General features: G+C 38.2%; 3 protein-coding genes across 6 annotated transcripts; 1 reads left to right on the forward strand and 2 right to left on the reverse strand.

The window, feature by feature from the left end:
- Positions 1–582: 582 nt before the first annotated feature.
- On the reverse strand, positions 583–12,949 carry LOC113133072 (neuroplastin-like). 3 transcript variants are annotated; one of them, XM_026311606.1, is made up of 9 exons: positions 12,656–12,949; positions 7,027–7,374; positions 5,688–5,856; positions 5,473–5,567; positions 4,690–4,823; positions 4,087–4,360; positions 2,382–2,403; positions 1,207–1,280; positions 583–1,050 (listed from the first exon to the last, which is right to left on the reverse strand). In XM_026311606.1, exons 1-8 carry the CDS (start codon positions 12,744–12,746, stop codon positions 1,220–1,222), a joined length of 1,194 nt encoding a protein of 397 aa, XP_026167391.1. In that variant the 5' UTR covers positions 12,747–12,949; the 3' UTR covers positions 583–1,050; positions 1,207–1,219. The 3 variants fall into 3 exon arrangements, with proteins under 3 accessions (XP_026167391.1, XP_026167393.1, XP_026167392.1); XM_026311608.1 differs by lacking the exon at positions 7,027–7,374 and having other exon boundaries at positions 2,382–2,391; XM_026311607.1 differs by lacking the exon at positions 7,027–7,374.
- A 1,099-nt stretch (positions 12,950–14,048) lies between these two features.
- Positions 14,049–16,269, reverse strand: LOC113132949 (UDP-glucuronosyltransferase 2C1-like). Its single transcript, XM_033325262.1, has 2 exons — positions 16,139–16,269; positions 14,049–15,659 (listed from the first exon to the last, which is right to left on the reverse strand). The coding sequence occupies exon 2, from the start codon at positions 15,648–15,650 to the stop codon at positions 14,049–14,051; it is 1,602 nt and encodes a 533-aa protein (XP_033181153.1). The 5' UTR covers positions 15,651–15,659; positions 16,139–16,269.
- A 1,913-nt stretch (positions 16,270–18,182) lies between these two features.
- LOC113133166 (ubiquitin-conjugating enzyme E2 Q2-like) lies at positions 18,183–25,317 on the forward strand. Of its 2 annotated transcripts, none has more exons than XM_026311777.2 (13): positions 18,183–18,447; positions 19,982–20,086; positions 20,264–20,386; positions 20,484–20,540; positions 20,651–20,800; positions 21,800–21,884; positions 21,979–22,039; positions 22,131–22,221; positions 22,320–22,378; positions 23,179–23,227; positions 23,311–23,406; positions 23,649–23,715; positions 23,793–25,317. In XM_026311777.2, the coding sequence occupies exons 1-13, from the start codon at positions 18,289–18,291 to the stop codon at positions 23,822–23,824; spliced, it is 1,134 nt and encodes a 377-aa protein (XP_026167562.1). In that variant the 5' UTR covers positions 18,183–18,288; the 3' UTR covers positions 23,825–25,317. The 2 variants fall into 2 exon arrangements, with proteins under 2 accessions (XP_026167562.1, XP_026167561.1); XM_026311776.2 differs by having other exon boundaries at positions 18,184–18,447; positions 20,648–20,800.
- Positions 25,318–27,450: the final 2,133 nt, after the last annotated feature.

The following is a 27,450-nucleotide window of genomic DNA, read 5'->3' on the forward strand; positions in this document are numbered from 1 at the left end:
TGCAACTCCATGTCTACAGTGTTTAGGAAGAACCCGACTCAACAAACACGTTTTCTTTTTTAAAGATATTTATTCTTAAAAATGACTTGGGATCTTGGAATAGCTTCACATGTCAGTCCTGACGTGGGTCTTTTTTCACTGCCCCCCCACGTCAGCTGTAGAGAATTCATGCAGCTGTGAAGTATGCCGTCAACGCTCTATGGTGATCCTACTAGTTTAAAGCTTTGTCACAGAGAAATCAAAAGCGGCAATGATATTCAATATATTGATATGGATAATAATTGCATAGGATAATAGCCATGCTGTACAATACACATAATTAGAAAATAATATGTTAGAATGATTAGTACAATTTCCTAAAGTATGTTTATACAATTTGTCATTATTCTTTATAACATTTAAGTGCATTGTATAATATGAATAGTCTTTATATTAATGGCGATCTGATACATTACTAGTGATTTAATACATACATTACATACATACAGTAAAGTAAACCTTAGCCAAATTTATAGGGACATTGCAAAGCCCTTAAAATGTAATAGATAATCTGATAATAGTTTGATAAACTGAGGGAAAAAAAAAAAACTTAGAAAATGGTATGCAGAGGGATGATAAAACTGTACACAACTGTCATACCAGATTTATGGTGGGATTTTCTTTTACATAGCTGAGTGTTGTTTTTCCTCTAGAACACGTAGTACAGGTTATCTACATGAAGCCACTCAGAGAAAAGAACAAAAAAGCCATTTCTGTATCAAACAGAAAGTCAACATCTTGCATGCATTACTTTAGAAGTAGTAAAAATGTAAAATTTGTGAAGAAAAAAAAAAAAAAAATCATAAACGTCAACAACTGCATGCAGCAACAATGGTTATGTTAATAATTCCATAGTAATTTGAGTACCTCCAGACCTCACACAATAAAATCATAAGGCATGCCTCTAACTCCTCCACAACCTTACTTTTAATGGCCGATACATCCTATAAACAACTGGTACGAGTTCCCTTCTTGTTTACCTTCATATGGTCAATAAATGTGTAAAGAAACCTACAAAAAGAGAAAATTCATTAGCTCAGCCTGACAGTAGTCTTATTTATGTTTACAAGTAGTGTGAGTGATATATTGGATTGTATTGTGACTCCTGGCCACAGGCATGTAATACATATTTATCATCAGGCTTCCCTTTAATAATTTAATACTTACTCAAGCAGACTGCTCAGTTTGTATTCCTCTGGCGGAGGTTCTTGTCTTTGTGGTTGTTGGTTGAATTAGTTTTCCTTTAGCAGGAAGCAAATGACAATCAGTTCACATCTCAAATGAAAGAAGTGTATACAAGCACTGAAACTGTAACTGCAGTCAAATGACTGACAGAACATGGTTTAATTATTGTAGTCATTTATTAAAACAGATGAGGTTTGGCTTTCTCTGTTTCATCTCATAAAGATGATTAGATACTGTTGGCTGCTGATTAGAATAATAACAAATTTAAAAAGGTGGGGTAAGGGATTCCTTTGAGAAGTATTTTTTGTTACATTTCTTGAATTTCTCTTAATCTCTCTTAATTGACCTCATTAAAACAATTGGATGGTCTACCTGCCTATCGCCCTACTTCTTACATGTGTGCACTCTGCCCTTGCATAAGCCAAGAGTCTCCCACAAGGTGTTGCAGGCAGACGTGTTACCGCTCTGTTTTTTAATCTACAGCTAATGAGCAGTGGCAAAGACTGTGCCCACAGTATCTTTGTATGCAAACAGAAGACTGTATTTGAGAAAACTACAACTAAAAAGAAGTTGGGTGCTGCAAAATCTGAAACTAGATGTGTTTTGGAGGAATGCTTTAGAGACAAGTTAGAACCAAAGGGTGGGATTTCTTTAGCTGTCTACTTCCAGAATGGAGCTTCCTCTTGCTGTTCTTGTAGGATCACCTACCCTACCTTTAAGTCATGTTTTTGTGCTCTACCAACTTGTGATGTGAATTTAAAGTTTCTTTCATATTATTTCAAATTAAAAGGCAAAATAATCAAAATAAAACAGTGTCTATAAAGGGGCAGGTGCTAATCCTTTCTAAGTCTCAGAGCATCACGTCTACACTAAGAACAATTAAATAATAACTTTTGACTGCAAAAATGTCTTGAATTACCTTATATTTTTCTGTTTTATCTAAATGCAGCAAAGCACCATCACATGATGCCCCAAGTTACTTGTGACACAAAACTGGGGTGTATCTACAGAAAACCAAGAGAATATGGAGAAGCTACAGGAAAAAAAAAAAAAAAAAAAAAAACAAACAAGCAAAAAAAAAAAAAAAAAAAAACACATGACTATACCAAGCTAAACAGAAATAAGTAAGATAGTGAAAGCTAAATGTTTATACTTACACTGGTCCAGCTGGGTCATCATCTGAGGCAACAAGGGAAAATACGGACAAATGAAGATCAGTAGACGCAAAGTTGAACACGTGGTCAAGTTTTTTTTTTTGTTGTTTTTTTTGTTGTTTTTTTTTAACAGAAAGATGCAAAAGTAGCTGCATTTAATGGCACACTGGGTCCTGAGGTTTATGCCAAATCCTATGTTTTAACTATACTATATGTGCAGATTGTGTTGAGTATGTGGCCATAATGTATATCCATATTAGTAAATAGGCTGTTACGTCATGATAAAACCACATAGTGAGGTCACTCAAAGACACAGAATGCACTGCAAACACCACATTAAAACGCATGAGCAAGTAAGAACAATTACATACAGGCAAAATTCACATTTAAAAACTGCTGTCATGCACAGACAAGCAAGGCTCCTAAAGATCAGCTGGCCACTCAGATTAATGAGAAGCAGCTCCATCAATATCAGCCCTCTACTGTTACAATAATTTATCAATGTAGTAGGAAGCATTGGCAGTAGACTGATAAGGACAAAATATTTTCAATTCTTCAGTGACGTGCACGCCATTTCATTGTTGCAGTAATTCTGAGTTTGATGCAGAAAAACAAGGGTTACTCTTTTTAACAATACAAATCACAAGAACTGAAAAATTTGGAACTACACTTGACACTAATGGTAAACATAGAGGATGCTAAAAAGAGCTGTGTACTGTGCTGTGAACTGGAAGAAGATGAGGTTGAATGCTTATTGAAATTCATGAAGCATGCAAAGTCTCACACTTACCACAAACATGGTTTAGGTTATGCAATATGGGAAAAGGGGAGGATGGGAGATAGTACAAAAATCTGTTAAAATATTCAACTGCCAAAGCTAAACTAATTTAAAATATAAATTATTAACATATGCAACAATTCTGGTCTATGCTCATTTTGTAAGGCCATGAGGATTCTTAAGGTAACTTAAACACAACAAGTTCAACCCATTTTTCACCTTGTAATGAACCGTACTATATCCCTGAGCACTGACTGAAAGTGTCACCAAGATCTGTCAGTCATTCATTGCACATTCCATCTAATCAGCATATGACAACATTAAAATTCTGTTTGAGAGGAAAAGGTCACCCAAATACCACTGATGCATAATTTATAATAAGACTTGTCTCTGGAAAATGAAGTACTCAATAGTACAAGAACATCCCAGGTTGGCATAGGCTTTCTGCAGCTAAAAGGATGGTGGTTAAGCTTGTGGCAGCTTGGTGATAGCACAAGATTTCGGGAAAGCCAATAATGTCTGAAACTGTCCGCCTCCAAAACACTGCAGTATCACATTTCTAATTAATATTATATTAATGGAATTGTCCTGACAATGTGTGACCTGTTGCAAGAGTGTCTGCCTACTGGATCAACCTCAGCAGACTGAATTATTGAATGCAGGCACAGTGCAGGGTCAGGTGACTCTGTGGGTGTCTTTGGGGAAGGAATAGCTTCACCAGAGACACCGAAAGAGAGAGCCAGTTTCACAGTCTGCTCATTGCCCAGCACCCACACTCTTGGGTTTTGGATGCAAAAAAGAATTCGCAGTAGAGTTCCATGTTAGAACTGCCCAGTAAAATCAGTTTCTACTCAAATATGTAGAAAACTAGAATTTAAAAAAAAAAAAGAAAAAAAAAACAGTCCTAAGCACCAACTGCTAGTGACTCACCATCTTGTAAGTCCTCTGGCTTCTTACGCTTCTCATAAACAGCAATGATGACGATCAGGATGATGATTTCAGCCAAAACCCCAAGGAGCGGCCATAGGGGGGCCAAGTGGCTGCGAACCCTCAGCACAGACTTCTCATTAGAAGTGTTGATTATGTTGGTGGCATTGCAGTGGTACTCGCCCGGATCTAAATTGATGTCCAGATTAACAATGTGGAGCTCAGTGTAATTGTCTCTGCTGCTGATGAAGAAACGTCCAGTTGAGTTGTCAATATCCTATCAAGGGAGTCCAAAGGGAGAACAAAGGTTCTTTTATTTTTCAGAGTAGGTCAAAAGGCTTTAAATCCTAATCATTTGATGCTGTATTTACAAAAGTAATGTGAAATAAAACACAGACAGGCTCCAGTATATTTTTTGTTTGGTTTACTTTACTCTTTTTATTCTCTTGTAACAGTTTTTCCTTTTGGTGCAATTCTACAGTTAAAAAAAAAAAAAAAGCTTCCTGAACAGGAACTCATTACAAGCACGGTATTGCAAATAATTCTTGATGATGATATTATGTTTTTTTTTTAAAAAAAAAAATCTATTAATATAATTTCACATACCCTAAAAACTCCGTTCTCGTACTTACGCCAGGTCCAGATAGGATAAGGATAACCCACAGACTTACAGTAGAGTAAAGCACGCTGGCCTTCATTCTTATTCTCACTACGCTTGTGGCCTACAATCTCAGGAGCAGCTAAAACAAGGAAAACATCAAAGATCTGCTGTTATAAATTCAAAATATTCACAGAAATACAGTGAGTGCAGTAATTCAGCTATGTCATGCAACATAGAGTTGCATTATTTCATTTAGATCTACTAAATAAAGCTGATTACCAATAAACAGTCATGATTACAAGAAAATGCATTAGGAAACCTGTCTAACTTCTGTGTAAACAAAAATGTTTAATGTGGTACTCGCCACCAATTTAGCACCAGTAAACTGTATTATTCTGTAAACTGTAAATATGCCTGGTGATAAATCTTTCTCTTCCTGAATGCATATATGCCCCATTAAAAAAGTAAACCATCACCAAATCCAAATGGCCTCCATAGTAATTCTGTGTGTATCAGCAGAAAAGACCAGATTTTACCATTGAGACATAATCCCTTGCCATTAGACAAACAAGACACCATCTGCTTCTACTGAGCTGGGGCATTGGTTAGATGGAGGTGTCAAGGGCGCCAACTGCCCCTGAACAGCCAGCAGCACTGTTTGAAATCACAGGTCTGCACAGGACAGGGTTGCTAGAGCTTAAGGCCACTCATGCCATTTTTACTGGTGACATCTCTAAAGTGACCTTGAAATTGACAAAAACGCCTTCAGCTCACAAATCAACACCTACATTTAACTTCGATGGTGCCGTTGGCTGGAGGAGCCATCTCAAAGGTGTAAACACACATGTACACACCGGCGTCATCTCCTCTTGGTTTGTTCAGCCTGCAGAGCATAAACACACCTGACATGAGTCCACATCAGGCTCCTAAACTCTGTGGTTAGCACTAATGCACACGGAAACACACACACAAATGTTGCATAAGAGTTTGCCATGACTCCTACTTGTACTCGATATTCTTATTTTGGCTGCGTGTGTCCGAGATCTCCTCTCCGTTCTTCATCCAGTAGCTCTCTTGGTGGGCACTGTGGGCAGTGGTCAGGTTGCACTGCAGTGTGAGAGAGTCTCCTTCCACAGGAAGTGTGCTGTGTTCAGAAGTGGCAATTGATGGCGCTGTAAGAGAGAAACATCAGCTATGACAGAAGGCATTGCTGACCAGGATTCTTGGGTGAGGGTGCGGAGGTTCTTTCACAAAACCTTTTCATGAAACTCATTCCCGCTGACGTTGATGAACTCACGATTCAGCAATGATAAGAGAATTACTCATGTTAGGAGACTGTAAAGCAGGCTCTAGGTTACAGTCCAAATACAACCTGTGGTTGTCCATGATTGAATTAGCTTTTAATCAGCGATGCCTTTCATTGGAAAGTTTGGATTCTGCCTAATCCTGATTATCTGCATCTTATTTGTACCGGTGAAACTCTCAATCTGAGTACTCTAGCTGGAACAGTAATTACGGCCCACACAAATCTACAGAACAGCTTGGTATGGTTTTAAACATTTTTAAAAACTAGCACCAACCAGACAGTTAAGATTTGGTACTGATACCAAATGACTTTTTTTGATACCTTAGCTTGTGAAAAGTAATCGTATTCTGTAACAAAATCCTTTTAAAGCCTTTAAATCTCACAGTTGGTACAAGCTGTCAATGAGTAAACGGCATCAGCTGTACAACTGCTTTGCCTACATTTAATCGTCTAAAATTCTCCATATTTTGATTATAAACCTGATCAAACAATATGTAAAGGTTGCACATTTTGTGACAGCATCCAGTACTTTGTGCTCAACACCAAAAAAGTATTGAGATAAGACAGATGGACCTGTGGAAATTAAATCTTTAGCATTAATTATGATTAAGGTTACACCGAAAACTGGGCAACTACTATAGTCAATCTGCACAAATAAAATACTTATGACAAAAATATACTGAATCTGACTGTAATAATATTGAAATTAGGGACAAGAAAAAAGGAGAGCTACAGGGAAAGAAACATGAAGTAAAGACAAAAGGAAAGAAAATTGGGCTCTACTGGCTGTAGGCTGAAGGATGTACTGAAAGAAGGGATAAGCACAATGCAAAATGCTACTCAACTCTGGTGGGAAAAGATAACATGAGGACAAGTTGTGTTTTTCTTCACTTTCCAGGTCTGTAGGGGAGGATGACGTCTATAAAGGAAGCTAGCAGTCCTCTGGAGAGGTTTGAGGGAGGCTGAATCACACAGGAACTGTTAAATTTAGTCGCTAGCGGGGATGGAAGGAGGATCCTCTACACTGACCACTCACTCTGCAGCACCATTATTGTGGCCTGAGCACGGATCCAGGTAGTGGCTTGATTTTGATGCATGTCATTACGTCGCGGGTCATTGCTGGCTCTGCACTCGTAGGTCCCAGCATCATCCAGAGTGAGACGAGAGACACCCAGAACACTCACAGCATTGGTGCCGTAGGCTGTGTTGATGGACACTCGTCGCTTACGGGCGCCGTCCCACAACTGCCTGAAGGAATCGGCTCGGTTGATCTCAGAGTACCACCACTGGATTTCTGGGGTGGGATTTCCAACTACATCACAGTAGAGCTCAAAGGTGTCACCTGTGAGCTTAGTCTCAGAAAGAGGTGATTTCACAAAACCCGCTGGTGGTGGTGTAGGTTTAGGGGGTCAGCATGTCCAAAGATCAGCCCAAGTTATAAGGAAAACAGGTGTAGGATGGAAAGAAAAAAAAAGGGAACAAGAACAGGAAAAAAGAGGAAAAAAAAAGATAATGTAAAAAAATAAGAGAGACAATAAATAATGGAAACAAAAGCTGATTAAACTTTAGGAAAAAATAAATAAATAAAAAGTTTTGTATTTTTAATCCATTAATTGTCTGATCTATTAAAAAAGCCTGAAAATAGTGAAATATATCCATCTCAGTTATTGAGAGCCCAAGTTTATGTACCGTAATTAAAGCAGAAAACCTTCATATTCAAAAAGCTAAAACCAGACATGGTCTTTTTAATTTAAGTAAATGATCAAATTCTAGGTGCTGATTAGTTTTCAAAAATACCAATAATGGATTATAAAATGTTGTTGCTGTTTAATGTCTGTCAAGTATTCAATGAATCCACTAATTGCTCAAACTCAAATATACAACATACAATCAATCATCAAACTGTAAGCAAGGGTCATTTTAACATTTCAACTAATGAACACACAGAGGGAGAGAGACGCCTTCCTGCAAAGCTGCAACTCAATTGTTCGGGGACGTCCCTGCAAGGCTGCTCTCACTTGGTATTGTCCAATTAATGACATCATATAAAATTTGTGCCTGGCTCACAAAGCGCTCGCATCCAGAAGTCCTCCAAGTGACCTTGTCATTATTTCCAGTACATTTTGTCTGTATAATGAAAACATCATTAAGGCTTAGAAAAGCTTGTTTATATAATTACTTGATAATGGAGACACTGACACCAGATTGTACTGTTAATTTTACTGGATTGAAATGTCTCCCTGTCAGCAGCAAATAAAAACGAAGCAACTGATCATGACAGCACAGGGGGGAGGAGAGCGATGGGGGCCTGTAGTCATAAGCATGGTCTAAAGGCACCGTGGAGAGCAGAGATTGAGAGAAGATTTATAGAAGCTGCAGCTCTGGGTCTCTAGGGAGCATGTGGGCGCATGGTGATAGACCCCCTCTGTTTCCATAGAAGCACTCAACAGCAACAAAATAGAAAGAAACAGCAAACCAGACCTGGCATATGACACAGACAATCGCATATTTTTCACATTACAACATTGGTATACAGTCCACAAGTGGTTCATCAAGACCAGCCCATGTATAGGCTCATATTCATGCCTGCATATGACCACTGGATAACATGACTAGCACTGAAAACTAAAAACTAACACCTCAGCTCTTAACACAGAACTGCTGAGAGACAAGTCCTGCCACTTCAGATCATCTAGATGTGTCCAAAGTGCTGAGCTAGTAGCACTGTCCCTGCACGCCACTGGGCTGTACATTTTTGAATGGCGTCACCCGTGTTATTTGTTCAGTTTTGGCATGAGGTTACATGGGTCTTGTGTCAAGGGATGGAACTGACAATTACTTTCATTAGCAGTTCATTGGCAGATGATTTTCCCTGTTCTAACCAATTAACTGTTTCTATAACAGCAAAAAACGCCTGCCACTACGTCTGTCGCAGAAATCATCAAGGGTCTCGTTTTGTCTGACCATGAGTCCAACACCCTAAGGCATTCAAGTTACTGTAACATTAGACCAAGAAAAGCAGCAAATTCTTACACTTGAGAAGCTGCACACACCAAAATGGATGCAGAGTAATGCTCTTCATGTTCTAATTAATGTTAATATTTTTTAATTGTTACAAACATATTTATTATTTTTATATATATATATATATATATATATATATATATATATATATTTAGATTTATTATTTTGTTAATTAGTAGAAAGTCAGAACATCAAGTAATGCTCATTTGGTTTTACAACTCAGACTGCCTTTAAAAAGCGTCTATTTGTTAATTTCTCTTTTTTACATTTCTTTTATGTACTTATTTTCTTTTTTATATTATATATAACCTCCAAATTTGGTCACATTTTCTTTATGCAGTCTGAATATTTCAAGTTCATTCATTCATTATCTATACTCATTTATTCCTATTTAGGGTCACAGGGATCTGCTGGATCCTATCCCAGCTCTCTTTGGGTGAAAGGCAGGGGTACACCCTGGACAGGTCATCAGTCCATCACAGATGTTTCAAAATTGTTTTTCCAATTCATTTTGAAGATTAAATGTCTTTAAAAGTTCAGTATTATTTCATTCTGCTTGTTTTATGTTTCCAAGTACAGTTTGCTTTCTTGGTTAAAATGTGAAATGTGGAAAATGTGCTAATTATTAAAAATCATCACTCCACTTTTTTAAATTATTCTGGAGACTGACTTGCACTTTAAATTGATGCTAATTTCTTGCTCACTGAAAATGCAGCAGATCAACCTGACAACAGATGGCCTCAAATATTCATGAGTCTTTCCTTGCTGATATATTCTCTGGATCTTCTGATGATGAAGTGCAATACGACATAATTCTGGCCACTGTCCCAGTTAATGTACCAAAATGGTTGCAACACATATTTCAGTAGCTAACTGGATGCTAAATGAATATTCTATTAGAGGAGACATGAGTCCTGATGGACAATGACAGATCAGAGTTTTAACATTATCTAGAATGTTTTGCCTACTTTAACATATATTTTTCATGTTGATGTAGCCTACCACCATAAGTGAGCTAACATTATTGTTATATCCAAGCAAACCAAAGGTGATCTTTAAACTGGTGCATACATTATTTTTAATTTAAAGTGCTATAGTTAGAGGTTTGTCCATTCTGGGCTACTGTAGAAACATGGCAGTGCGACATGACTGCCTCTGTAAAAGGAGATCAGCTCCCCATGTAGATTTAAAAGGCTCATTTAAAAGTAATTGCAGCAGTTGGTATTTTCTGTTGATTATACACTAATGACAACAAATTGATTATTGATTATTTTTGCTAACTGAATATTACACCGTGAACCATTAATATACTTTGAGCAGTCTACTTTTAATGTGCTTGAAAAACTTACCATTTTTTTTTAAATGAATCAATTCATAATTCAAGTCTTTCATAAGAAAAAAAAAACATTTCCTAGTTCCAAACTGCAGCTTATAAGGACTTATTGATTCTCTTTGTTTTATGTGCTACTATTCTGATCAGCATTGGATCTTTTACGTGTTTTCAGACAAAATGAACAGATGTCATTTATGGTTTTAGGGAATTGTGATGGCCCTTTTAAATTACTATTTCCTAACACAGTACTGACCAAACTAGTAATTGACAAACAGAGAAAATAATTGGAATGAATAAAAAAAAATAATTACTACTAGTAGCCCTACTTCAAATTAAATGGATAGTACTTAATAATTTCAAGCTCCATGTTCACATTTCGCTTCCTAAATACTCCACATTTCGCTTCCTAAATACTCCACTAAAAGCTTTTTAGATTCTTTATTATATGTATTTTTTCCATTTTGCAAACACATCTACAGTTTTATATGCTGCACAAATTAAAGTTCCAATGCAGAAATGAACTCATAATCTAGCATTTCATCATTTTCTGATTGATATCATATTTGAAAATGGAAGTGATCTCAGCACCAAACCTATTGTCTATATTTTTAAGGTGAATAATTTATGTCAGGTTACTTGTCAGCATAACTGCACTCTGGCTTTGAAAACATCTTGACAACTCTGCTTATAAATTAAAATGAACCGTAAATCCTCACTGCACTTTTGCTATTACTATATTAACAAAATCCTCTGATCAATAATTGAGACCTTCAGCCTATTTGTAGTTTTTGTTACGTCCATGTGAGAAATTACAAAAGAATGGTTTGCATGATACTACCAGGCATACTTCTTTGTAAAAGCCTTTCTACTTAAGATGAAACGCACATCCTTAGAGGAGCCTCAGCGGAAATAGCTTCACATATGAACCACCATTAGCAGACACAAATTATTTCTGTGAGGTGGTTGGCTGCTGTGTGTGTTAATATCTTGTATTATCAGATTCAGCTGGACAAAGAACTACAGGAAACAAGATATAAACTAATGGCATAATATATATTAATGATATTTGGTATATGATTCTCTGAACCATTCTGCCTATCTGTAAGCTGAAAGCCAGTACAGAAGATGAGAAAAGATTGCCATCTGTCAGATAAACTGCCTTTCCATTTAACCATATGCAGCTTTAATCACTGGAGCGCTGATTAAAAAAGAGTGGGTGTGCAGTAGGCTATAGGAAGAGACGTGTAATGCATTCCTACACATGGTCAACTTCGGGGAAGGCCAAAGCCAAACAAATTCACACATACTGTCACACAATACTTGCAAGGAGATACAAACTACATCAACCATTTACACTGCACAAAGCTGACACCAGGTTACACTACCCAGATCTGTTTGGTGGGGATGAGATTTATCAGCAAAGGCTTATTTGGACAAGAAGAACTGCACTGAGAAATCAATGCCATTCTGCAGTGCAGTACATCTCAGGGTTGACAGATTCACTGTTGCAAAAGGACATTAAAGCCATGCTTCCCAGTGCAGCATCTCTGCTCTAAAAATAGAAGCATGCAGTAAAATGGACTGATGCTATTTACAGAGCAGCACTGTGGACATGCATGTCATTACATACATGTTATGATGTGTCACAAAGACCTAGAGTGATGCAGAGAATAATCTCACCCTGCAGGAGAGGAGTTGGTGATGCCCTGCTGGATTCCACCAAAGCCATATCCTCACATATCTGAGCAAGCGTAACAGCATGTTGATTGTGTGTCACAGTGTGTATGTGTGTGTGCTAATCAGAAAAACATATCAGACTTCGAACTTCAGCGTAACACCATGTCTCTATTCGCAAATCTAGTGAGCAAAACTTGCCCTTGTTGACCGAACAGCGCATATTTCGACTCTGTATTCAGCTCCATACTTCAAAGGACATTTTAGGGGCATTGCACAGGCCTCCATGTGGCCCACTTCAGCCTATCGAATAAAAATTGTTGCCTATTAATGATTTATGGACGCTTCATTTCAAACGCTCTGAAAGAAAGAAAAAAACAGCGCTTCATTCGATGATATCTGAGTCTAATGCAACGTTAAGGGATTATCTAATGAGACTTGGCTTCAGGACAGATATTCGTGTTGGACAGCTTTCTTAACAACACAAACGTCTTTGATGAGAAGATTTATTTTTTAAAAATATCAAAATGTCAAAATACATGCGACATGAATCCATGAGAACCGCATTTTCGCCATGATGTGGTTTTAGGTTCATGTGTCGTCGTCCCCCCCCCAATAAGATCTCGTTTCCTACCGCTCTGGGAAGAGACGGACTGCAGCATCAGCGCTCCAAATATCACCACCGAGAAGGGCATGACTGCAGCTCCTCGTTTGCCAGGTATCATCTTTGAAGACGGGGGATGGAAAATGCCGGTAAGCGATTGCTAAGGTGAGTGGGATATGATGATGCGAGGAGGACTCGCCGACACTCGCTCCTCCACACACTCCAATGGTGTCACGCAGAGGGAAGTGTCGCTAGGTAGACTAGCTGGAACCGACAGTCCTCTTTGCAAGCTACCTGTACAGCCCTCTGCTGTCAGCCCGGCGCATCAAGGGAACCACCTTTCTAACCACCCGTTTGGTCTCAAATCCCGCGATATCTTCGAGAAGCGCGAAGTCAAACGGGTCCCGTCACAAAGTGGAGCAGAAGTCTATTAAAAGAAAAAAATGGACAAGATAGAAAATACAGTATTGTTTGTACTCTACCCTCCAACGAATTCCGGTTGTGAAAATTGTTTGAAGTCATATTAAACAGCGGATAAGCCATTTTAGCCAAAGTTAGTCGGTTAGTGTAGCTTCAGTACTGTTGCTATGGTTACCTGCAATTCAGTTCAGTGATTTAGTGATTTAAACCTTTGACCGGAACTTTCTTTGAGCTGTCAACCAATCAGAAGAGCTCAAATTGTGTCTTTGTTCAAGCAGTTTCTCAGCCTGACTAAACCCTAACCTCAACAGCACCTGGGCCTTTAAGCTGACTTTTAATCCAATTTCTCTTCGAACTAACATACGGTGACGACAGCCTCACACTGGCTGTAGCCTAATTTACTAACTTAGCTACCACACACGCATGTTCTGTCCATTTCAGCTGTCACACATCTAAATTACTTTACTAAATTTTAGGCCTAAACCATAATTTCTGTAGTACCACCATTTCATGAAAACAGAAAACATGAAAATCATCCTCTGTGACACATGATCAAATAATTTCCAATAAATGCCATCTTCAGAGCCATGCTATGCATGCACATGTGTATTTTATTGCCTACTCTGTCAGTTGTGCAGGAATTTTATCTAATCTAATTTAAAATACCTAGTTTTTGCTTAATTTTTTACATGATATTTTAATCTTTATAGGTAATACAATGAAGCAGTGTAAAGCCTGAGTTGACAGCTAGTCAGACCTTTTTACAGTTATCACACTTTGAAAAAACAGATAATGTCTTTCCACTAAAAAACTGTAACTTATTTTGGTAGATTAAGGTCCCTTTTAGGAAGTCCCCAAAAATATTGACTTAAAATGAGGAAAAAAGGACCACACTTTAAATGTGTTTTAGATAACTGGAAACAGTATACTGTTTGTATTGTACCCTCCTTCATACCTGGAAAATAGAGGTGGGATGTGAGGGATGCACCTTTAATATTTCAGGTCATTCATGTTTAGCCTTTTTCGAATCAAAAATCATTCTCCACAGCAGCCTTACAAATAAAATACAGACAAATGATACAAGCAAAACAACTGCCAACAAAGCAGCCATGACATCAAGAGAGTGGTAAACAAACCAGGACATCTTGATAGAGTGTGCCTTCAGATGTCTGGCTCCTTTATGTCTTATGACATATTCTATCCAAAACACTGCCTGGTCCAGTGGTTTCATGGGCTGATCTCTGTGCAGCCTTGAGAGCATCTGCATGTTTTCCCTGTAAGACTTATTGTAAAGAACAGTCATCAGTGCCTCAGCAAAGATGTGTCTATCAAGCATGGCAATGTCCACAATCACAGCTCCTCCCTTTGCTCTGATTCTTGAGAGGTTATCAGGCTGATCAAAGAATAAGGGAAGTCCAACTACAGGTACTCCATGGTAAATTGCTTCCTGAACCCCATTGGTGCCTCCATGAGTCACAAAGCATCTAATTTTGGGATGTCCTAAGAGGTCGTTCTGTGGCAACCAGTTGACAAGTAATGTGTTGTTTCCCACTTTAGCTGGCCTTGGTGCTGTGTACCTCCATACAATCTTTTGAGGCAGCTGAGCAAAGGCTGCAGCAATCTCCTCAGTGACATCCTGAGGAAGCTTCGCAACTAAAGTTCCTAAGGTCATCACAATGACTCCGTGATCTCCAGAACTCCGGACAAATTCCTCCAAGTCGTCAGGCAGCGGTTTTGGAGGCTTGCACTGAAATCCACCCATGTAGACTATATTTGGCATTGTTGGACGTGGAAATTCAAAGACAAAATCATTCCTCATTAGCCATATATCAGCATCCAAGAAAAATGTGGAGTAATCCTCATCAGGACCAAAGTACTTCTCAATTATTGGTTTGTAATGAGGTTCTGTGATAGATGACTGTGTGTACATCCCAAGGATATAACTCAGGACATTCCTTACCCTTTGAGGGAAGGTCATCTTATCTGTCAGCTCTGTAGCAGTGAAAGGAATGTATGACAGAGGTGATGGGGCAAGAAGAAAATGAGCTTCACCTTGAATTGTCCATCTAACATTGAAAACAAGAGGAACTTGAAGCTGACGTGCCAGTATTGCCCCTCCACCAATGCTAGGGTCAGTCAAAACCACATCATATTTTGCTTCATTGAGGGATACCATCAGATTTTCATCTTCAAACATCTGAACCACAATTTCACTCATTTTCTTATGGAACTGAAAAAACTGCTCGACAATCACCCGCTGCAACTGAATACGAGTCCAGATGCGAGACCAAAAAGGAGTCGGGTTGGCCTGAAGCCGGATCTCCAGCTGTTGAGACAAAAAGGTTTCAAAATTTTCCTCAAATCCACCATGACTGGGAAGGGTGACAGCGGTGTAGAAAGGAGATTTCTCTCTGATGTACCAACTATCAGCTGCCCGAACTACAGTAACCTCATGGCCTTTGACATGCAATTCTTCAATGAGTACTTCCATGTTTACCCAATGACTTCCATCCAATGGGAACACCAGGACTTTGCCCCCTGATGCACCAGAGACTTGAATCAACAGTAGTATAAAGGTGATTGCAGACACATGAGGCAGCTTCATCCTGATGACCTTAAAAATACACCAAAACAAGTCAATAGGAGAATACTCTATGCCTAGTTGGCACAGTTTTAGTGTTTACAATTCACAGACTATAACATGAAATGCAGCTGTGGAATACAAGTACATTTACTCAACATACTCAATGCTAAATACAGTTTTTGAGGTACTTGTACATTGCTTGAATATTTAAATTGAATTTGAATTAGTGTTCCAAATGTAAGGGGAAAAAAAAGAGTTCCCCAAACCCAAATTTTTCTGTCACTCCCAAAATGTTTGAATTTAGGTATTTCATACACGCATAAACACTCTTCATAAACACATTTAACACAAGCATAAATTAAAAAATATCTTCACACATAGCTGGATGGCAGTGACTGTTACTAAGATGTCCTTCCTGTTAAACTTTTTCACTGTGTTCAAAGGATCACATATTTCATGGGTGTTCGTACTTTTTTGTATTTTATGTTTTTAGTAATTGTAACACTTACCCAAATCCACAAGTACAAGAAAGGTAGTCCAATTTCAAAGTGTTCTGTCAGCTACAGTGTTAGTTATTCAGCAAGATAGCACGTTTTGTGTGCAGTTGGAAAAACAGTGAATGCACCTCCCTGGCTGTCCTTTAAAGTCAGGTGCTGTTGAAAGTTCAAATAAGCACAGGTCTGTTGTAAAAAAAAAAAAAAAAAAAAAAAAAAAGGTGTTCACTGCTCTAGATAAGGGTCTTGTTGTAAAAAACATTTATTGGACATTGTATCTTATTAGCAGTTCACGTTTAGTTGTATATTTATCTCTTGTGCCATCTAGTGTCAAGTCAGTATATAATACTTTTCAATGGCTTGTGACTTTTTTACCTAAACAGACCAGTATTGTTTACCATGACTGCTGCAGCTATATCTAGCAAACAAAAACAAAAACAAACAAACAAACATGGAGCTAAAACAACCATACAGCTCTGGCTGTACTGCAAGGAACATTAATCCATGTGGAAAATTAGCTCTCTCCTGATGACCACATATCATTATGCAAAGATAAGTGACAAAAAAAGCACAGCACTATGAAGGCTATTGGTTAATCAATTAATCAGATGGTCACCAATTTAAACACTGATTTTCCCCTCACAGATTTGTATAAATGTTGTATTTTGAACATGCAATTACATGGTAATCTTGGGTCCATTTTATAAAATCCTAATCCACAGGGTGAGAACCACTGCTATAATCTATTGTACAACAAAATCTTGCATCATATTAGTAAATAATAGGTTGGGTATTCATGGTTGTCAGGTCTTTGCCTTTAAGATGACATAATGTATGTCATTATATTTAGTCTTTGATTATGTTGTTTTTCACAAAATATGCTTCTTGTCATTTGCACCTTGAGGACTATATGCTAGTTTTGCTCTGCTGTAACGTCTTGAGTTCAGTATACTGTATATTGTGTTTTATAAAGAGAATCATCATCGGTATAAAAATATTGCTAAAGTAAAGCTTTATTGAGACCTTATTGATTTTGTTCCACTTGCAGTAGGATTGGGAGGTACCTGTTGATGTAATATGCACATACTGATTGTAATGATGACATTGTAGCTCACATACAGTGCAGCTGTAAAATAAGCTGAGCACTATGAACTATAGAGAATGTTTATAAAATTTGGTCACTTAGTCTGGAACAATATAGACGTTTTGGGAGCTGGACTTTGAACTGCATTATAGGAACAGATGCTGAAAATGACCACAGATTGACACACCTTCAGAAAATCTGAACTGATCAGGCTTCACAAAGGTATTGCAGGGTCAGAGTGTTGGGCCTGATTATAATCCAACATATGTTGCTGTCATTTACAGTTATCAAATGCGACAGCTATAAAAGGAACATTGTTTTTTATCAGTGGCACAATTTACCTGCTAATCAGATTCTTTTATAGTGTAAAGGTAATGCTTTTGATTATGTCTATTTTTCTATACAGCAAGATGAACCTGTGCCCATGGGCAAATATTTGCTGTCTAGCCACTATTACCTGCATAATCCCATCAAGCACAATGCAGAAGAGACCTCTAATGAAATGCTACCTTTCTTTTTGTGTGTGTGTCTGTTAGTTAGTCTGTAATTTGATGATACACACCTTGATTTTAGCCATAAAAACCCTATTAACAAAAAAAAAAAGAAAGAAAAGGCTCTAAAACTGGAGTTGACACAGGATAATAAAGGGTTCACCTGATTCTGTTCTGTGGTGCAAATTTCCCCCCAAACCTCAAACCAATGAACCAAAAACCAACACGGTAAACTGGAGGCTTTATTTTGAAATTTCTTAAATTCTGCTTGAGGGTATATTATATACTGTGAAGGCTCTTTATTGTTTTATTTAAAGAGGTTAGTCAGAATGTTTTCATTTCGTACAAGCATGATCACATTATTAATAAAATAAGAACAAAATAATAAAACAAAACATTGTATTGAAATTAAACTTATACAGTCTTATAGCTGTCAGTACTGACAGTGGACACCTTAAACCCAACACTCAGCCCTTTGTTGTTGTTCTCACGCTAACATGCGAGATCCGTAGCCCAGACCCAACTGCGCGGTCTCAATCCGCCCCGACTTCCCCTCTGCCAGCGGCCTGGTGGTTTGAGATGAGTAGAAGATGTCGGTGTCGGGGCTGAAGGCCGAACTGAAGTTTCTGGAGTCAATTTTTGACCCAAACCACGAGCGTTTCCGAATAATAGACTGGAAACCCGATGAACTCAGCTGCCAGTTCAACGTAACAGGAGAGAAGCTGCTGATCATTCACTGCAACATCACGGTGAGTCCAGGCCAGCTCTGCGCACAAGCTAGCCCGGTCACTGGCTATCGACTGGAACCAAATCATTCCGCAGAAGGTTCCGTGTTGACAAATTAACTACGAATGAAGTGTCGGCTTTTGTTAACAATCACTGTTTGGTTATCAATATTTAAGAAACCCATGTGGGTAAAGAAAACCCCAGAGCCCCGGTGTTAAATTCACTGAAACGTCGATTAGTAACGACGCTGCGGTAGCTTTTGCTAGCCTCCTAAACGAAAGTAACGTTAGCTGGTGTTGTTAGCCGCAGTAACTACATCTGCTAACTTTCTAAGCACTCAGCCCTGTCTAGTTTAATCTTAACGTTATTGAACTCAGGCACCGGGGAACTTTCACAACATCCCTGTCGCCCTTTAACCCGTATTTCAACAGACATAATCTCCGTGTCTCGTCCACAGTTAACGCTACAGCGTTAAGTAGAAGCGGCTTTAAAGGAATGTTGTTCCACTGTTTTCTGCATTATCAGTAAATAGACAGATCCCTGTGGTGAACTTAGTAGCACAGATCCAGGCGGCGATGTCAATTGTTTTTTTTTATTTTGACACCAAGACATATAGCTTTCTACTGTGTGATATGATGTAGTCTACATTGTGCTTGACTTGGGTGTGATTGTTTTTCCAATATTTAATAAGATGAGCTCAGCTGTGGGCCTGGTGTTTTTTCTGCATTTCAGTATCACCTTGCTTCAATCGGGTTGTACATACATTATCATTGGCTCAAAATAATCTTTGAACACGTCGTTGGTGCTGTCACTAACAACCGAGGAGCAGTGAGCAGTTACAGTATTAGTATACTGTTCAGGTGTCACAGATATTTCTCTCGCCTTCCTAACATCCTGACCACATCCTCTCTCTGCGCAGAAACAAGCACGCACTTCAATTTTTGCTCTTATTTGAGGACCCAGACAGGCTTGGTAAAAACTGTTTTGATAGTCATGTCATGTTGAGACACAAACCGAGTCACTCAGTATCCCCATTGAGTCAGCTCCTTCTCAAAGACACATTCAGCATCAGTCTTGCCACTAGAAAACGAGTACAGGGTGGTCCCACCATAGTTCAGTCAGTCACCAGAACCCTTTCAGTGTCTGTATCTGTTTAGTTTTAGACCAGAAAGGTCTGGTTTAGAAAATGTCAGAAAACTGTTTTTTTAATAAGAAGTAAATGGTATTTATGTTTGAACACTGACTCAAATAATCAGCAAAGCATTTCAGCTCTAAATGCTAATTGCAGTGGGTTATGCCATGCTCACGTCATTTTTGAGATATCATAATTATCAATTTCCCACTTGTAAAAGTGTGATATCAACATGATTAGGAAAATCCAATTAAAGAACTAAGACTTTTGGTTTATAATCATGTGTCACTTTGCCACTTTATGTAGTTTTTGTTTCATGAAAACAAAAGCTTTCTCTCTACGTGTTAAAGTAGTCTGTTGACAAGTGTGTAATACACACGAATGACTCACTAATTTTCCATGTCCTGTTGTTGACTCTGTTGTAGGAATCCTATCCCTCAACACCCCCAATATGGTTTGTTGATTCTGATGATCCTAGTCTGGCTGAAGTGCTGGAGCGCTTAGAGGATGTGAGAAAAGGCAGCACGTTGGTAGGTTGGCTAATAAAAGCTGGATCCAGTTTTACAGAGGCTTTCTCAAAAGGATTATGTCACATTTACTCAGTGGTTGTTTTATTAGGTATAGATGAACAGGTAAAGATAAAATGGACGCTGCTAGAACTTGGAAGAATCACTGTGGATGTCTTATTTTGCTGATTTCCCTTGCAGCTGCTTCAGCAGTTGAAGCGTCTCATTTGTGATCTGTGTCGACTTTACAACCTGCCACAACATCCAGATGTAGAAATGTTAGACCAGCCTCTACCTGCTGGCCCGATAACCCAGGAGCGAAAGGTAGGCACTAAAAACCAGAATAAAATCCTCTCATGTCTCTCTCATTTAAAAACTCTTTTATGTACTCAATCTCATGTTGTTTTTCACCCTGTTGCAGCATGGGCCGCCAGATGAGGTGACGTCTGAAGAGGAAGAGGAAGAAGAAATGGGCGAGGTGCTTCTATGTGTTGCCAACAGTTAAATGGTTCAATATTATCTATGTATTATTGATCCAATTTGTTTTACATGTTGTTCCTAAACATTATTAATACACTGTGGCAGCAGGACATTGACTTGGACCAAGATCTGGACCATTATGAGATGAAAGAAGAAGAGCCTGTAGATGGAAAAAAGTCAGAAGACGATGGGATAGAAAAAGAAAATCTGGCCATTTTGGAGAAGATTCGCAAAAACCAGAGACAGGATCACTTGAATGTAAGTGTTCATGTTTTCATTTATTGAGTTTGGTTGACTAATACAGTGGAGAAACTTAGGAGCTGGTTTTCCCTGTAAATTCTTTATATTAATGTCAACTTCTGTATTACCAATACAAAAACAAAGAAGAGTCTTGGATAGAAGTCAGGTCCAATAGCATTTTATTGAATCAAACCAAGTAGATTTTAACAGTTGCAGGTAACTGAAGAAATTAATATGCAAAACTCACTGTCAGTTTAGAGCACACTCATCATAATCCTATTTGGTAGCTTTGAAATGTAGCCAATCCAGATATTTTGCCGACTGGGAACCATTTGTCAAAACAGAACCATTTATTGGAAGCAAACCCCACTTGTAGGGATTTTACAGTGCTATAGTATTACACTGTAGCCTAAGGACATGCTTCTTTCTTATCCTCAACAGTCACATCATTTCAGTCAGTTTGGCCTTGTTCAGACCAGCAGTAGCACTGTGTCGAATCGCAGACTCATTGTTCATTTAACACGGTGTGGCTGCTGCTGCAGCAGAGGGTTCCAGCAGGAAAATAAAACTGCTAGGCTTCGCAGCAAAGTTTAGTTTGCTTTTAACTTTCACAGCACCGCAGTCTGTCGTCATCCAGCAACGTGGCAGTGTTCTCAGTCTGAATGCCAGCTGAAGAGATAAAATCAGACATCCTTTTTACCACTGCAAAAGCTGAACTTCAAATAAAGTGATCTCAATTTGATGTAAAATGGAACTGTCCACAAAAGTTTATGTCTGAAAATCATCAGTGCTATCACTGCTAGGGGAACAGAATTTTTAGAACTTTTCAGAAGTTTTTCCTACTTGTTTATAACTTCTAAGTGTTGAGTCTATGGCCAGAAATTAATTCCACTTTCAATTTAGGATCTGTGGTTGTCCTGGTGTCGGCCTCCCTATTTTTCAGTATTATTAATATAATTCACTCCTTGTCCAGGTGTCGCTGATGTATGTGATGCATCTTTGTGGTGTTTGTTGCAGGGTGCTGTCTCTGGCTCGGTTCAAGCCTCGGACCGCCTAATGAAGGAACTCAGGGAGATCTACAGATCACAGAGTTACAAGACAGGTAACTGCAGTGACGCATTTCTTTGAAGTTACTTTTTTTTTGTATTGTTTTAGCATTTCATTAAAGTTGTGTGTTTGTGTCATTCATCTCACAGGTATTTATTCAGTCGAACTAGTCAATGACAGCCTTTATGAATGGCATGTCAAGTTAAGGACGTAAGTTCTCCCATTTGGTTGCTTTTTATAAAGTCTTTCTTCCCAAGTGTTTTGTGTGGTTCTAGATTTGATTTGTTGCTCTTTATTACAGGGTAGACCCAGATAGTCCATTACATAGTGACTTACAGGTCTTAAAAGAAAAGGAAGGAGTGGACTACATTTTGCTCAATTTCTCTTATAAAGTGAGTTCTGTGATAACATTGTCAGTTTTATTCCTGGGGAAACAAGTTTCCTCAAGACTCAATCTTTTGTTTTGTTTTTTTTTTTCTTCACACAACAGGATAATTTTCCTTTTGACCCACCTTTTGTACGGGTTGTCTCACCTGTGCTCTCCGGAGGGTGAGTGTGTAGAGATCTCCCTCTGCCCAGTTCAAACATGAAATGATCTCAATAAAGTGTTCACTCACTGGGACTTGATCCATATTTGTTGTGTGCACATTTTTCAATGGATTTTGGACCTTATTGGAAGAAATTGATTCAGAGTATTAGTTGGTTTCACTGTGGCTGTAAATAAAAGAAAAACCATATGTTGCTTGCAGCTGTTGCAGATGTGTTGATACTATGCTGTACTTGTTTACAAAGCTGCTGTGTGATCCTTTGGCACAGGGTGAACTTTGTTTAATGCTATGTTACTACAGCATTGTACAGGCTGTGTGGTTTGCTTATGACTGGCTGCAAATTATCTTCCCTGACACTTAAAAGTAAACACAAGCCTCACCCATACATCAGCGCAATTAGGCTGTCAAGTATATTGAAACAACATTTTGTGGAAAATTCATTCAGTGTGTTCTCCTACACTTCTCTCTTGCCTCTCAAATAGTACAGATTCTTTAAAGGGTTCTGATCATTAAACTTAGGCGTAAACACATTTGCCTCAAAATGGCGACTTGAATCTCTTGGCATGTCCAAAAGTTGCAATCACGACAATTCATATTGCCTCTTTGCAAAAATCAAGTTTTCTCTTCCACAAGACAAATTAAGACATTGTGAAATCAAGTTAAAGCACAACAAATTTGCAGAAAGTCGAGTGAGCATGTTTTTTTTTTGTTTGTTTTTTTATCAAATATATGATCCTACTTATTTAAATGTTTAAATAATACTTATTCCTAATGCTTTTGTGTTATTTTTTTTTATTTCAGTTACGTTCTAGGAGGAGGGGCCTTGTGCATGGAGCTTCTCACGAAACAGGTGACTAAATGACACGTCATAATTATTCACACCTTAGACAAGAGAGGGACTGGATTCATAGGCTTCATGATTGTGTTTTTCAGGGCTGGAGCAGTGCCTATTCCATAGAATCTGTCATTATGCAGATAAATGCAACTCTGGTGAAAGGAAAAGCCAGGGTGCAGTTTGGAGCCAATAAGGTAACTGATGTCAGTGGTGATCTCTCACTACACTGCACTGCAAATGAATTTGCGCTTGCACTACATATCACTTCTAATGGCAAAGTGTTTCCAGTTATTCTGAATGGCCATACAACTGCTTGGAGAACAATGATGGCTTTATTGTATTTTCTGTGTAAAAGTTAATACCATTTTACAGTCGACAGACCCCAAAGAGGCGATATTTACAGACAAGTTAGTGACATAATTAAACTATTTTTCAGAACCAGTACAATCTTGCCAGAGCACAACAGTCATACAAATCCCTTGTGCAGATTCATGAAAAGAACGGTAAGTAAATATTTCTGAATCATTGTTGCTCAGTTGATACCGTGGCATAGATCCACTGGCAAATCTTTCTGTTACAGGCTGGTACACACCACCTAAGGAGGACGGATAAGAAGCCACTACCACTATGCACTGGGAACATGTCTATGAGTCTTCTTTTCTTTGGAATATTTTCCTCCCTCTGACTTACTGGGAATATATCATCTTTCTCACGGAACCCATCTTGTTGGCTCATCTGACAAATATTCCTTCACCCCACTCCGGGAAAAAGACTTTATTGTGGTATCACTTTGCTTCTCCCCTCAGTGTTTTAGTGAGCGGGATAATGGGAGGGTATCACTGGCCCCATTTTGAAAAAATGCTAATTTGTCTTTTAAAAATGTGGGGAAATGCTATTTCTTTAGCTGCTTTGACAAACCATCAGTTACACCTCCTTTGAATTGGAATTTTAAAAGACGATTGATAATGAAGCTCTTGGAGTGGCACCTCACTGCACCTGTTTGTGTTGATTATGATTTTCTTTTGTTCTTTCTTGGAAATGAACTGGTACATACATGCAAATATTGTTTTAGAAATATTATTTGACAATTGCTTTTATTATTTGAGCAACCTAGACAATAAATGAACCAGTTTTTATATTTTGGAAGCAAATTTTTAAATTGAGATAACCTACTACTAGGTGTCTTTTAGGTCTTATGACTGTGTGTGAAGTATATTGAATGAAGCAGAATCAAAATTCTGCAGTGTTGTTAAACTAACCTCAGCCATTGTATTTGAACAAATCCAACAGTGACAGGGCCATAGATACAAAATGTCCCAAAATCTGCATATTATATATCATGGATAGAGGATACAGGAATATATTTTTGTCAAACTATGATAGCATGAGCCTTGTAGCATAATTTTGGAAGTCCTAACAGAACTTGTGTTGAAGCTGAGGAACTTTTTTTTGCCTTATTTCTGTTACCACAATGGCCCTGCAAGTGCTCAGTTTGGCTATTAGTATTTCTTTTGATTGTTGCTATAGAGGTTGACGGCTAGATTGATGCTGACAGTGTGTGTGTGCACAGGTAACAGCATGTTGCACAGGAGCCTCGTCTCAATCACTGTTGTAACAGATGTTTGGATTTGATTACTGTCACTTTGTTTAGCAGAACCGTGCTGCGATGCGCTTTACGGAGGAAATGAATGAAGGGTGTTTGGATATGGGATTTTTTTTCTTATTCTGCCCCAGTTTGCAGTAAATTTGTCATATTTGCCACACAGGCATTGATTGTAGTCATTTGCCCCCTGCCTAAGTTAGATTTGAAACTCTTCCCTGTTACACAGCATTACTTGCTGCTGGATTCATCCCTTCCCTGTTGTCTGTTTTCTCAGTCAGTCCATCATTTGCAGGGCTTCCTTTTCCACCACAATGTACCGTAGATGTGTTGTGGTGACACTTTTGTTGTATAACAACAAGGACTGTTTGTAGTGTGATAAGGACTGACCCTGAAACTTGGTATACCTGTATAAAATTGTATGGTTTAGCTTTGACCTTGCAATACACTGTAGTATGCCACCAGTACTGCTGTTGCCCATATTACAGGACACACTGTATCAATCTGTTGGCTCTTTTGCAGTTTGTTTGTCTGCAAGAGTATATTTGAACGGCAACTCAGGTAACAATACTTTGGAGGAGAATCTGTACAAGTATATGTTGAGTTCTGGGTTATTTTCTTGGATTAATTAACGCTCAGTTGCTGACGTTTAGGCTTACTCACCTACTGATCTGATGTCAAAAACAGAAAATGTAATGAGCTTTACAATACTCTGGGTCTTTTAAATTAAGCAGTGTAAGAGGATTTTTATGGCATGATGGCAGTAGCATGATGACCACCCCACATAATAGCTCAGTAATACCCACTGTAATGTTATTTCCCCCTCCCCAATACTGAAATAGATGTGATTTCAGCGTGTGGTCTTTGTGATGTTTGCACAACTGGCAGCAATGTGCCTGGAGAGGTCAATTACAACAACACATTCTGAACTAAATATTTTCAAATCAGGTAAAGCTGTTTTTTTTTTTTTTTTCCCCCACTCCATTACAGGTCTAATATAGGGGGAGGAATTATCAGAAAAGCTGCACCCGTAAATTATTTGAAGATATAAGTACAACTTCCCTGCCACATAGCCTCCTTCCAAAATGCCAAAACTCTGGTCCAAGGGGACGTTGAGAATTGATTAGAGTTTTATAGTTACGCAGTGGTGAAAAGACTTCGAGGCTTCTTTACCTGGACTGTGTGTTGAAAAGTTTCATTTATCGCCAAACAGGTGGCAGAGTCCGGCACCGTTGACTCATTTTTTTTTTTTTTTTTTCCATTTTTCAATTGAAGAAATTTTGACCATGTACAGTAATTTGTAAACTTGCATCAAGTTTATGAATAAAGAATTTTAAGATGACCTGTTTTCTGAGTTTCTGCGCATATCATTTAAATTGATGTTTAGTTACTGTTACTTAAATTTCATATATATTAGATTACTAGTTTATTGAATAACTGATTATTTTGGTTTTCTAATGATACAATCATCCAAAATGCACAGAAGAAAATTGGTTTGTACAAAAAACGTCTACACAATACCCCATTATCACATTCGGACAAGACTCAGGTTCAGAAGTAATGAGCATTCAGAGAAATATCTCACATCTGTTTCAAGTGTAATACCGTATCACTGTAATAACCAGCTACTGAATCTGAAGACATTTTCAAAGAAGACTCAAAAGTGACACAAGGAAAAAACCTTTTCACTGAAATCAACGTGACAGATGTTTTTCTCTCATATGAGAGAAAAACTGCTATTTCCTCACGTACTTTGGTACTAATTAAAACAAAAACAGGAAGTTTCTTGAACCAAGAAAACTCACAGCTGTAGTAGCTGTGAAAGGGGTGGGGTTCAGGGTCTGAATGCATTGAAAATTCAGAGATTTTAGTTTTTGAGAGATAATGAGATGAGACAAACGTTAAGTTTAATTTAGGGAAATTCAGGTAGTCTTGTAGTGAAGGTAATAAGTATTAAGAAGTAAGTAGTCAGTCCAGTTCATGTTGGGGATGAAGGATCTGTTGAATCGTTCTGTCCTGCAACGAAACGAGTTGTCCACTGTGGCTGCTTCACTGCTCCACCAGGACGTTGTGAAGGAGTTACTAACAAATGATATGAAGATTCATAGTTATTCTACATCTACAGCCATGTCGGAGATATTTTGACTGTGTGTTGAGGACTAGTATGCAAAGTCATTAAATAACAAAACAAGATGCAACAAGAACTGTTTAATATCTATTAGGGTAAGACTAAATAATACAAAAGTAATACACAAAAATTCCTCATTTACTTCACTTATGGAGACACAGCCTCCTCAAACATTTCATTCATCTAATTAGAGCATGTTCATATTGAATGTGTTTATCCATGGCATATATTTACCTCATCTCCAGTAATTATATATTTCTATCTATTTATGCTATGGTACATGATAATACATATCAAACAACATACAGTATATATGGGAAGCTAATGGGAAATGGCTTTTAGAAGCTTTCATACAGCAACATGAAATGCAGAGTATTAGCTTTCAATTGCACTGAAGTTCCTGCTACACAATAACTATACAGCTAGAATTTCCATAATCACATGAACTGTGCTGTATGTACATGTGGCAGAAAGTTTGGACTGATCCAAAAATTCACCATGATAACTTAC

Source organism: Mastacembelus armatus, chromosome 6 (assembly GCF_900324485.2).
Source record: "Mastacembelus armatus chromosome 6, fMasArm1.2, whole genome shotgun sequence".
Classification (NCBI taxonomy): Eukaryota; Metazoa; Chordata; class Actinopteri; order Synbranchiformes; family Mastacembelidae; genus Mastacembelus; species Mastacembelus armatus.